Source organism: Sinocyclocheilus anshuiensis, unplaced genomic scaffold (assembly GCF_001515605.1).
Source record: "Sinocyclocheilus anshuiensis isolate Anshui unplaced genomic scaffold, SAMN03320099.WGS_v1.1 scaffold1581, whole genome shotgun sequence".
Lineage (NCBI taxonomy): Eukaryota > Metazoa > Chordata > Actinopteri > Cypriniformes > Cyprinidae > Sinocyclocheilus > Sinocyclocheilus anshuiensis.
In genome coordinates, this window is record NW_015540988.1 from 857,263 (window position 1) to 870,980 (window position 13,718).

General features: G+C 36.3%; 1 protein-coding gene across 8 annotated transcripts in view; it reads left to right on the forward strand.

Moving 5' to 3' along the window:
- Positions 1–13,718, forward strand: part of marchf8 (membrane-associated ring finger (C3HC4) 8) — a 107,981-nt gene that overhangs the window by 63,407 nt on the left and 30,856 nt on the right. For 2 of the 8 annotated variants that reach the window (XM_016488431.1, XM_016488432.1), the window contains exon 1: positions 733–1,073. The exons of the other annotated variants lie outside the window; for them this stretch is intronic. In XM_016488431.1, the coding sequence (XP_016343917.1) occupies positions 1,044–1,073 (30 nt within the window). In that variant the 5' untranslated portion in view covers positions 733–1,043. Of the gene's footprint in view, positions 1–732; positions 1,074–13,718 lie in introns of those variants that run through there. 8 annotated transcript variants of the gene reach the window in all.

Consider the following 13,718-nt stretch of genomic DNA (forward strand, 5'->3'; position numbering starts at 1 on the left):
CTTAATGTAACAAACTTTTGCTGGCATAGTGAAGTTTAATATTTGACTTAATATTTTTATAACCCTTGTTATGTTCTTGTGTTTTATTTTATTTGTATATTTTATTTTATTTTTTATTTAGCTTAAGTGGTATATAATAAAAAACAATGCAGAATTTATGATCCTTTTTATTTTATATTTTCACATCATAAATCCTCATTATTGAGAATTACTTAATGAAAAAAATCTTGTTTTCTGACAGTCTGTTTTAGTATTTGACTGATGTATGTAATGTAAATCCCAAATGTCCTTGGTTTCAGCAATATCACTTCTCCTACACTTTCAATTCTGCAATTTGTGCTCCCTGACGTGCCGTCCTCATGACCCCAACCTCTCTACGGTCTGCCTTTGACTTTGTTTTTCACTGTCTAGCTCTCTGGTGCTTTGTTGTAAGCGAGCCTCTTGAATCAGTGTTTTTGGATAAATTAGAATAATTGCTCTGACTGATCATCTGATGTTCTTGACCTTTTCTGCATGAGCGTGCAGTCTTAACTACATTACAGCCAGCAAACTGAATCCACCGAAGGATGAGAAAGGAAGGCAGGCTGCACATTAACCCAGCACAGGGACAAATGACAGTCAGCGGGGGAGGGACTGTGGGTTAGGAGGATGGTGGTGGGGATTTGGAACACAGTCAGCCAAAGAGCATGCTCGACTCCGCCCCCCTCATGAATAATGCATGAGGCATCGGGTTGTCCCTGCTGATTGGAGTCAGCTGGCGGAAGTGGCTGGTTGCTGGGCTTTACCGGCTGAGAGAGCAAGCCCAGGCTAGTATCTCTCAGTCGCTCCGTGAGCCTGTGTGCATCTGCCTCTGTCTGTTGTGAAAGAAACCTGGATGTAGGACAGCTGGATCTGCCTCCGTTGCATCCTGCTCCGCACCACTTCAGTGTTTATCAGCTTCACCTCTCCCACAGGATTTACACAGGGGACATGTAACCTCTCCAGCGAGGCTTTGTTTGTGTGTGTGTAACGGAGGGCACAACCTCCTCCTAAAGGATTCACCAATGCATTCCTGTTGGAAAATGAAGATTCAGGTACAATGCTGTGATGTTTTGGTGTTGTCTTTCCTCTGTTTGTCAAACTGCTCCGGCCGAGGCTCTGTGTTTGCGTGTGTCATTGTGCTCATGTGAAAGGAGAGCTGTGAGATTGCTGTCTCCATGGTTGCCATTGTGAGGCCTGTTGTTGTGTTACAGAGATGAGGCAGCTTCTGTGGACTAGTGCGGCAGTTTCAGCATCAGCTGGGAGCCGAGGGCTTTATTTCTTAAATCAACAATGCCGACATTTGTTGTGCTTTTATGTGATTTCCCCGGTTGTGTTTCCTGAATGACCTCCTTTCTGCTGTCTACTCCTCGCTGTACAGTATATGTGTGCTCAGGTGAGGGCTTTTATGTTTGCGAGCAAGACAGGACTACTGTAGAATTTGTTTTGTTTATCTCATGTTATACTGACTTACCGGACAGGTTGATCACACAAATGTAGAGCACATCCTTTATTTTCAGCTCTGTGTTATAATATAGGGTTTTGCAGGGTAGCAGACATCCTAACAAACTCAATAATTATGCACACTGAAAAAAAACATTGGTGTAGAGTTTACTTTGAAACCATTTTCACTCAGAATGTGCTAGTAAATTTCACAAATAATTATGAGGAAATGGCAAGTAACACATTAAATTAAACATGATATTTTGAAGAAATAGTATTTTCATGTAAAACCCCAATACTCCAGTAATCTAGTTTCAAATTGGCGAATTGGTATATAGTTTTTGCAAACTTACAAACCAGGCATCTAGATCAGACCCATATTTTATATTTGGCCTTAAGTTGTGTAAATACAGTGCCAAAATGATCTATCATACAAAAATATCCTTAAATTAAGAATCAAAATGTATGAATATTGCTATGAACCTAACATTCTGCAAAAATATTAACATATTGTTAGCTGAATTTGACCATTTTTCTAGATATCTCCTGAATTTTGATGGTTTCATATCGGATTGCACCAATATTAATATTCTGGCCAAAACCGATAAGCCGATATTTGTTTTCGTCTAATGGACAATGACTGATAAATGGCTGATATTAAATTACTGTTTTGTCTGAATTACAAATTAAACATTAAGGCGTTTTAAATGTAGCAATTGAATTTAGGCATCACAACATTATAATGTACAGTATGAAAAATGGATATTCAGTGGAGATTTGCCAAAGATTAGATTTAATAGTGTTATTAAATTATTAGTGTTTTAAAGATTAAAATTAGATGATTGCAATTGTAATCTAAAATAGGTCAAATAAGCATAAACATTCAAATATTCAAATATCCAAAATCAGCCAACATATCCAATATACACTTAAAAAATAGGTATTGTCCACTTAACCAATATTTTGCAAATGTATTGTGCAACCTAGTTTCATGCTTTCGACAGTCAATAACTCACAAAACACATTGTGGTCGACACAGACCATGTTTGTTCCTGTTGGAAGTGAAACAGTATTTCTGGGTTGTATTATATGGAGCACAGTTTCCCCTTTTTTGCCGATTTTGCATTTTATGATTTGCATTTAGCAATGCTATCTGCGACCAGAACAGCAACTCATTTGTGACCCACTGCTTTATGCCTGTTTGCAATGACAGCCACATTAGTTCAGTGATTGTACTGTCTCTCAAAGCCATTATGTGTCATTAAATCTCAATAATAGGTTATTATTTTAATAATAATAACCTATTATTATTAGGTTATTATTATTTAATAATAAGAGGTAATAATTTACTCTCTGCCTCAGAAGTCTCAGTTGCTCAGACCAAAACATTCCAGTGATAGAGACGCACGTGTCTGCGGCGGTGCATGAGCAAATCGCATCATTGACCGACGCACAAAATCGGAGGCTTTGTGTGAAATCCCCTCGTTGTGGGGTGGAGGGGGCAGACAGAGATTAGCTATCACATGTGGCCCAGCCCCCCCATCCGCCTAAAACCTGTTGGAGAGAGGAAGTCATGAGCGAACACAGGAAGTGTGCCTGTGCCAAACAAAATGCTCCGGTCGTCTTTGCTCCAGAGTCCAGACAGGCAAATAGACAGTCTCATTAGGCATGACTCAGTGATTTGAGGGAGAAGTGACTGGAAGGCCTGAGGGTTCTGCTGTATGTTACAGATTATCCCCATTACTGCCATGCTGTTTCTCTTCTTTACCACTCTGCCATCCGATTCGCAGGGGCCATATGTAGAGCTCACTGCTTCCTACACACTGAGCAGGTAGATCTGTGGATCACTTCGCTTACTGTTGCAAAATCTGTTCGTTTGGGATGAGCTGCAATGTCCTGCAGGGCTTCAAAAGGGTTTCGAGTTTAAGAAAAATACAAGCATTTAAAAAAATACAGTATGAACATATAAGAACATTTTCATGTGTGTACATCAATGTGTATTTATATGAAATATTATATTTTTAAATGAATATAATTTGGTATACCTGCATTTAGCGTCAAATGGCTGGTTAATTTATTTATTTTTTTTTAGATTTATTTTTGGCGTTTTATGCCTTTTTATTTAGATAGGACAGTAGGTCTACAGGAAGCGAAGTGGGTGAGAGAGAGAGGGTGGTGGGATCGGGAAAGGTCCACGAGCCGGGACTCGAACTCGGGACGCCCGAAGCGCAAAGGCGCTACATGTCAGCTTGCTGCCCACGAGGCCATCGGAGCCGACAGGCTGGTGAGTTTTAATCTAAAAATTGTATTTATTCCTGTGACGGCAAAACCGAATTTTCAGTCTTCAGTATCACATGATCCTTCAGAAATCATTTGCTGAAAATTTGCTGATTTGCTGATTTGCTGCTTAGAAAACATTTGTTATTGTCAATGTTGAAAACGGTTGTGCTCCTTAATATTTTTGTGGAAACCGTTGTATTTTTCCCCCCTCAGGATTCTTTGATAAATAGAAAGTTCAAAAGAACAGCATTTATTTGAAATAGAAATATTTCGTAACATTAAAAACGCCTTTACTGTCACCTTTAGTTAATTTAATGCATCCTGGACATGTATGTATATATGTGTATATGTATATATATATATGTATGTATGTATGTATGTATGTATGTATATATATATATATATATGTATGTATATATATATATAAAATTTAAGGGGGTCTGAATACTTTCCGTACCCACTGTATATGTATATGTATTAAATTTTGCGTTTTAATAATACTTTAATAATAATGGTTTAATGTTTGCGTAATAAAATAAAATTTGATTTGACTTGGAATGTAGCACACAGTTTACAGTATATTATCTTTGTTATGTTGTTTTTATCATTTGTGGAGCTTGACTGACGTGGAAACTAAACATTGTATTGCTAAAAGTTGTGTTAGATTCTTCAACAAATCTTGTTTTGTGATCAATAGAATAGCTTACAGATTTAGAATGACATGAGGGTAAATGAATAATGACAGCATTTACTTTTTCTGTGAACTGTCCCTTAAAGTTGACCTGAGATGCAGCAAATGCACTGTGATGTTATTTATGCACACAAACCCCACATATCATTATTATCATCATAAATATTTGCACAGTAGCTTGCTTGTATGTCTGATTATGGTTCCTGCATTTCTAGTGTCATTCTGGTGTATATAATTATGTACTACATCTTAATGGGGTTTCAGAGGCTGTAGCGGATTGTTTATCATCTATGAATGACCTCTCATTTGCATTTAGACACGAGGGAACAGTCCGGAGGGTCACGTCGGAACACAGAGGTCCCAGTGTCAGCAAACTAATTAGTCTGGACTGGCCTGAGTTAATTAGGAGTGGTTTTGAATCCAGCATCAGAAAAAAAAACATCATCTGAAACTGAACAACTAAAACAGTGTTTCCCCATAGGAATGTAGTTTCTCTTTGAGATTAGAACAATGACAGGGTGTTGGTTATTGATGCTGTGCAAGTGACTGCGGATGTGCAAAATGCTGGAGGAGTTGTGGGCTGTTATGGTTTTGGATGTTTTATCATGTGTGGATTTTCGATATCACTCACTTGCACTCTCTTACCTTCACTTTCTCACTTTCATTTTAAGATAAAAGATTTATTCATGTGAAAAACATTTTTTTTTTTAAATTAAAGAACCTTTTTCCACTTTAAGGATCCTTTTTGTGCATTTGAAAGATTCCATGCAGGTTCTACTTGGAACCATCAATGGCAATAAAAAACCATACACTCCTATTTTTAAGAGTGTATGGCAGCTAAAGCAAACACATGCAGTTAGGAATGGGCAAATTTCAGTACATTTTCAGTTCAAATTTGTATTCAGATTGATGATGATATGCTTTGTAATTTAAAATGTTTTAAATTAAAATAATTAAATTCTGAGATTTTAGGATGTTTTATTTGTTTATTAGATTGTTTGTTTGTTTGTTTGTTTATTAATTATTGTGATTTATGTAAATTTTTGAAAAATAATTTAGAAAAAAATATATTGAAAGAAATTTTCTATATACACCCCCCCACACACACACACACAAAACAAAACAAAAAATGTGTGTGTAAAAAATTTATGCTTCAAACAATGAAACTTATCTCTTGTTAGTTGAACGTAATTACTTTGTTCTGAATCAAATCTTTCCTTTACTCATAGGCCTAGTCTTCCATGGCATACTGGAAATGTTTAGCCTACTAAAAATAATTACTTGTTATAAATACCAGTGGTCAAAAGTGATTTAATAATGCAACATTTACAGCTAAGCAGATCTTGCTTGTCAGTGCTTTGTGTACTTCTTCATTCCTCACTCTGGTGTAATTGTAGCATGTGAAACAGATGAGTGGACGTTAAGTACAACCTTGTTCCCCATTTCAGTTGTTGAGAAATGACCGTTTCCTGTGATTCAGTAGAGATAGTGCTCCGGTGCTCGGCCTTCGGTCAGCTGAGCTGATTCTAACTGTCCTTTTCACATCTGATCATTTGAGCTCCGGTTCAAGGGCCTCAGAGGGCTGGGGTTTGTTTGACAGCTCAGATAGGTAAACTGCAGCTCTCAGCTGAAAAGAGACCTGTAATTGTTGTCATTGCCCAGAGTATGAATCCCCCTTTGCCTGTGTGCAGCTTCTTTGATATTGAAATTCGAGCCACCATTGTGTAAAAATCATGAGCTCAAACAGGAAAATGCTTCCATGCGCACTTCCTTCAAGATAGGGTTACATTCCCAGTGTCTCTCGGCATGAAAATCATTGCAGGCTATTTCGATCTTTCCTACAATCACATTACCCACTATTACACATTTTCATGTGGTTTAGGTTGCAAATTAATCCTATTTATGCTTACATGTGTGCCGTTTCAGAGAGCATAGATTATACTGTGTAATGTGTGTGCGATTCAAAGCTTTTGATTAGTGTAAATTATACGTTTGAATGGGGTGCGATACGCTGAATCGCTAAGCTAATCACTTGTTGATGTCAAGTTAAATATTGCATGAAATCCAATACAGAAGTGGATGATGCCAGCATGCTTCGCTTGCGCGTGACATGACAGGATTTGAAAATTTCTTGCTAAAGCTTGTTTGATTCTCACTACTGCTATTTGCGCAATCGCTCTGATCTGTTGGATAAACAAACAGTTTCGATGTGAACTGCGTATTCGGAGTTAAAATGATGAAACCTAGTGCACAACCTTGATGGAGTCTTTCTGCAGTGTTGCTAGATGTTTCCTAGAAAGAGTACAGTAAGTTTTATGCAAATTTTCTAACATGGAGCTGTGAGGGTGTTTAAGGGGTCATCAAATGGAGGCCTGTGGGTTTGTTGTCTCTAAACTGGACTGTTCCTGCTGCCTCATGAAAACAAATTTATAGTTTTGTGGGTTTTAGTCCATGTCTCTTAGCTTCAAAGCAATTATGCAGGTATTCTCATAAATGTTGACAAAATAAACTTGTAGATGATATACACATTTCAAATTTAAAATGTCCATGACTCATTTTACCTGCATATACAGTTTTATTTCAACTGGCTTTTTTCTGAATTCATCATCAGCAATTAAATTATATTTGAAGAATAAAGACAGAAGAACAGTAAAAGAATTTGAATTTACTCAAGTTGTTTATTTGCAAAACTATTTTTATTTTACAGTATGCTCACATTCACTCTTAATCGTATGCCTAATATGCTAAAAACGGCTCCAGTAATGTTTCAAATTCAGTTGTAAAGTAGCCTGTATTAATCACATAAATAAAGATGATATTTTCAATTCAGAACAGCTAAATTATACAAAAAGTTGAGTAGTTTGCATGAGTGGTTATTACTGCTGATTGTTTAATATTGTTGTGATAAAACCGTTGTCGAATATTTAATGTTGAAAATTGTTGAATTAAGTCGTTATATTTATTCTTGTAGCTTCATTTAAATTTCGGTTGAACCAATGATGCCACATGGACCATTTTAATGATGTCCTTACTACCTTTCTGGGCCTTGAACGTGGTAGTTCCCTTGCTGTCTATGGAGGGTCAGAAAACTCTTGGATTTCAACAAAAATATCTTAATTTTTGTTATGAAGATGAACAAAGGTCTTACGGGTTTGGAACGACATGAGGGTAAGTAATGACAGAATTTTCATTTTTGAGTGAACTGTCCCTTTAAACGTCCTGTCATCCTAACAATGAACAGAGCGCTACATAATGAAGTAATATTTTAGCCATGTCTAATTATAATATAATATTTATGGTGTTTACGGCCCTGCTGTGATGCGCACTGAAGGCTATATAAGCCCCATTTCAACTTCCTGTTTCAGTGGGATTTACGTCAACACAGGAAAGAAAATTGTGTTAAACTATTTCATGGTCTTTAATGTGGTTTTGCTCTCTGTCCCTCTATCTGGACTCATTGTTGCCTTCATGATCGGAGCATCTATCTTTCTTGTATCTGTTTACTGTGCATGGCTTAGTTTTGTTGTGCTGGAGGATGTTGCTGCCTTGTGGGAAGCAATGATATGAAATATGACGTGTGGGTCGCTTGATTATTGTTTTCTGAAAGGAAATGTCTATAACTAAATGTGAAAGGCGCAATTTCATCAGCCCGATATTCAGACTGCATTTCACCCTTCCTTCAGATCGTGATGTTTGTTCTGTTGATTTAATTCTGCTGCTTCCTTTTCACTGTCTTCGTTTTAATTTGCTTCTCTGCCTCTCTCCCTGTTTGTACAGTCAGACACTCATATAACTCTCTCAATAATAAGAGCCAATAATCTCAGCGCAGATGATTTCTGTAAATGCCTAGCTGTTTTGCTCTTAAGAAGCAAGTAGTGACCTTGAATGCATTAACAGCCATGTCCCTTTTAGCCTTGGGCAGACACAAAACATCTGTCACATCAACAATATGAGTGTTTATTCCTTGCAAACTGTTGCATTTTCAAAATATAACAAGATGGGAAAGTGTAATGTCATCGAGATCGAGCAGGGTTTATTTGAGTTCAATATTATAATGCACTTATTGCCCTTGGTGCAAAACTTTTCCTGCACAGTTTGTATGCTTATTTTTGAGAAGAGGCCTATTGTTACTTTTCAAAGGGACCACTGACCTAGCAACCGTTCTGAACACCCTAGCAACCTCATTTCAGTTCTCTGGCAACCACCCAGAAGTGATGTGGTGCCAAGATTTGCACAGGCTAGAGCCGCTCACATTTCCTTCAGAAAATGCATATCTAGTTTTTACTTTGATGTCAGACAGTGTTTTTCATTTTACACCAGATGGCTTAATTGACAAAGTCGAAGCTTTGAGTAATTTAAAAGGATCATTTATAGCATTCAGTTGTTAACTTGGGTCTGCATTTTGCTTATCACCTGTTATCTTTAAAATTTTTACTATACAACTGTTTGATGAGGAAAAGTGTACTGATTAGTTTCAGAAATAGGGAGAATCTTACCTTATTATTAAGGTATAAGGAGGTTACAGATTAAAAACTGAGGAATTCACATTGGCCACTTATTGTTTTGTTATATATATATATATATATATATATAGTCACTAAATTACAATTTGTGTAACATATGTGGTTTCCTTTGTTTTTATAACTAATATTTTGGATCTAAATTGTAATATGTAAAAAGTATAAACATGCACTGCCAGTCAAAATTTGGAATAATTAAGATTTTGTAATGTTTTTGAACGACACCTCTTATGCTCACCAAGGCTGCATATTTGATCAAATTTTTAATACGACATTGTGAAATATTATTACAATTTAAAATACATTTCTGTTTTGTATTTGAGTATATTTTAAAATGTCATTTAATTTTTTTTTTATGTATTTTTATATATAGATTTAATAAATTGTAACTGACTGACTAAAGTCAGTACATTATTTATTTATTTATTTGGTCACACTTTAGTTTGGGGACCAGTTGTCACTATTAACTATGACCTTTGCCTCAATAGACTCCTAATTTGCTGCTTATTGTTGGTTAGTAAGGTAGTTGTTAAGTTTAGGTATGGAGTAGGATTAAGGGATCTAAAATATGGTCATGTAAAATAAGGCATCAATATGTGCTTCACAAAAAGCCAATATGCAAGTAATATGCATGCTAACAAGCAACTAGTTAATAGTGAGAATTGGCCCCTAAACTGAAGTGCTTTTACTGATTTTTAAGTGCGGTTTAATTTGTGATGCTGCTACAGATGCTGTTTGTTTTGCTCTGTCCATAGCTGAACCATGATCGCATCCTTTGACCGTAATGCTTTGAGGAACAGTGCCTTTTCTCGTTTTGCTTATGGGAAGCCAGTTCATGTCCTGAGAATTGTATTGTGTCATTAATGCCATTCAAACATTAACTGACAGGAAGTGAAGAGAGAGAAAAAGTGAGAGCGAGCGAGATGAAAATAGAAAGACAGTGATGGTGAGGTTGTAGCAGTGATCTGATTTGCTGTCTGTTCCTCCTGACTGCCGTCGTTGCGTTGAGCTGTCTGCTGAGGCAATGAGACATGGAGATAGGGAATCTGGGAGATGGAGGAAGAGAGCAGTCAGCTGAGGCGGTGTAGATGGCCATCTGCCACAGGTCTCCTCTCACTTAGTGCTGATAACAACCTCTGCTCACCCAGTAGGATAATTCAATCTTCTCCATGCGCCAGTCATGGACTCGCCCTCTCCTCAGAGACGGCCCAGATACCGGATACTCTCAACAAAGTGTGCAAATCGTGATGCCACATCGCTGAGGTATATGCTTCGCACATCTGAGTTTTATTTCCACCTAACCATGCATTATACGAGTTTTTGTTGACATGTTCTTGGTTTCTACATCTGCAGTGTTATTCTGGATATCCCTGCCCTGCTCTTCATGAAACAGCGTCTGATTGGCTTTGATTGTGTAACGTCAGGAGGCTGATTTGTGTTTGGTGTCAGCAGAAGGATTACTTATTGCTGGAATCTTGTGTAGTTTGGACATAGTGTTAAGAGATATATCTCAGATTCAGGAAAGTTTCCAAAGTAAATAGGTTCAGGAACATTATGAGCAGTGTTAGCCTCAGACTGTACGCCCACAAAACACCCACAGACCGTTCACAGACCATCTGATGCTGACTGCACTCAAAAACAGCAAGAGTGGCCTGAAGTCACCTCTATTCCAGTGTATTGGCTGCGATAGGGGTTTTCAAATTTGTTGATGCCAAGAAATGTTATTTTAGTATCATTGAGATGCAGTATAGTTTTTATTAATAATTTGAATTACTTTTTATTTTGTATTGCCTGTTTTTATTTTAATTTTAGTTTAAGTTTGAATTTTGTTTTTAAAAACGGTTTCATTTAAGTTTTAAAAAACAATTTCTTTTGTCATTTTTATTAGTTTGTGAGTTTGAGTTTTTATTTATTTTAATTTTTAAAAATTTTTGTAACAATTCTAAACTATTTTAGTGCATCAAATTAAAATAAAAGAAAATAAGAAGTACTGCCTTGGCAGATTGAAACAGTTTTTTGTTTTAAAAGTTGTTTCAATTTTTTAATGGTTTTAGATTTAGTTAACAATAATAACCCTGATGCCCCAGAAGTGATGCATTTTCATCAAAACAAACAAACAAACAAACAAAAAGCATATAGTGTGAGGGGGGATTTTTTTTTTTTTTTTTTTAAGATTACATAATTGGTTAACCCGAGAAATGGTTCTGAAGTTGTACTAAAACCAAAATAAAATAGTGAATAAAATAAAAGATTTGCTATTAATATTGTGATTTCTATCCAGTCTTAAGAAAACTGTTAAAAAAATTTTTTTTAACACTTTTTTTGTGTACATGTTCCTATACTTAAAATGAACCGAGCTGAACTATTCTCTAGATATGTCAAAATTTCCATTCGAGCTTTCAAGAATTTTTAGTTTGAGACATTTATTTAGCAGAAAATAAATAAATCATTGATCACATCTATATATTCTACATTGTTCTGTCCAGTTTCAGTTTCTCCTGCCCTATTCTCAAGTAATTGTGGTTTATTGCTTTACATGTAGGCCAATCGAGTCTGTCTCTTGGACAGTTCATGGCAAGATTAAACTGCAAAGTGGACCAGACTTTGTCAAAAGTCTTGCTAAACAAGAATATGAGAAGTGTCAAATATAGCAGAGAGAGTACTAAGTATCAACAGAGGCAGAAACATCCTGCATTCCCAGGTAAAAGACTAAAAATCTTTGGCGAGGGGAAGAGACAGTGAATGGCAGGTGTCTATAGCTCACGTGATACAACCATGAGACTAAATGGAACAGGAAGATTCCAAACTAAACCTGAAGCAGTGTAGTCTGAGAGCAGAAAGAGGAATCATTTATTCAGGAAGCTCACAGCGTGATCGGAGCAGACAGAAGCCACAAAGACAGCTGCCATGTTCTCTGTGCCTGCACTCTTTTTTTTATTTTTTTAAAATCTTGACTGTGTTATCAGAGGTTTATGTTAACATGCGCTCATTGAGATAGAGGGGGGCACGTTATTTGAGCACACTGAGTGATTTGTATATACCTCAAACTTCACTGTGCTGTTTTCTCCTCTAATCGTCTCTGTCAGATTACATTCAAGCACCAGGCATGCATTTGTCATCTCATTATATTATCCATGCTCTCATGGCAGCCTTGGAGTCTGGCTCATTATTCTGGATCTGCCCACACACTTGATAAAGCCTGCAGATCCATAACAACAATGTATTAGCACTTAATTTCTGCTGTTGCTGTTTACACAGCCGCACACCTGAAGTACTTGTAAATATTCAGCCACAATCACTATGGCTTTTTGCCAGTTCAACAAAAAAAAAATTTTTTTAATTATTTTTTTAATCATGTGCTGCCATGTTATGTGAAACAACATAAGCAGAACGAAGCAGTACTAATTGGTTGAATAATAAGGAACAGACAGTGCCAAGAATGATGTTGACCATCATTTTTATCATTTTTATAGGATTCTGCCCTTCAATGTTTTGTTATTTAGAAAAACAATGTATCCTGTTAACATGATTTGTCATCAAAATATTACTACATGTACAGAAGACAACTTGTGTCTGGTAGTCAAAGTGTTCGGAGCTGCTGCAAAAGACGCTTCCTCTAGTGTGTAATTGTAGGACTCGTGTCTGTCTCCAGTGGGGCCGGAAAACAGCCTGTGTTCTGTCTGAACAACTAATACTGACTTTATCTCAACGTTCTTATTTCCACCCTTTCCAATGCTACAAATCATCCATGCAAGGCAAATTGTGTTGTCACTGCAATAAAAACAATTGATCAATTGTTCACCCAAAAATGAATAAAATTGTGTAATTTACTGCCCCTCATGTCGTTACAAACCCATATAACTTTGTTTTTCCAGTAGAGCACACAAGGTGAATTTCTGAAGGATCTCAAATCAAATGTGGTGTTGTTAGATGCACCTCATCAGGTTTGACATCAGTGACATAAAGCATCATTAGTTCTCAAATGATCAATCATCACTGACGTCAAACTATTCCTTTAAAATTACCTTCACATTGAGTCATTTCTCAGCAGCTATATCTGTAGAGTAAGGTTATGTGTTCTTCAGATGTTTTTCTTGTGTAGGACACATGAAAACCTATACCCTTTAAGTGTAATAATTTCTGATGGACATTTTGAAACGGCTTTTTCCTTTAAACCATCTTAATTTTAAAATGCCTGGTATGTATATGAACAACAGTCGTATTCCAGAGCATGTTTTAAGAGTGATGTACTGTGGGCAAAACCAGGTCACCTGGTGTGAGGTTTGACAGCGTGATGTGTCACAGTGAGCGATAAGAGACAAACACATGAGGCCTGCTGTAAGAGAGATAAGATGTTGTCTCCATGATGAACTTTGACCTGACTTGTAACACTTACGTATGTATTCCTTGAATGTAAAAAAAAACAGTTTACTCAAAGTACAGAAATTGACTTAAAGTTTTTTACCAAAAATATGAGTTTGAAAGATTTTATATAAATGTTGTTTTTGTTTGTTTTGTTTGTAAAATTTGTGTGTGCCATTTATCAAAGTATTATTATTAAGACTATTTTAAATCTTATAATTTTTGAGTTTGCAATGAATGTAGTCATTGACACCATTAATCTTTTCTAACAATATGTCTTTACTATCACTTCTGTCAATTTAACACATCCTTGCTGAATAAAAGTATTCATTTCATTCAATTCTTAAAAAAAAATTGCTGATTCCAAACTTTTAACAGCTGTGTGTGTGTATGTGTGTGTATAT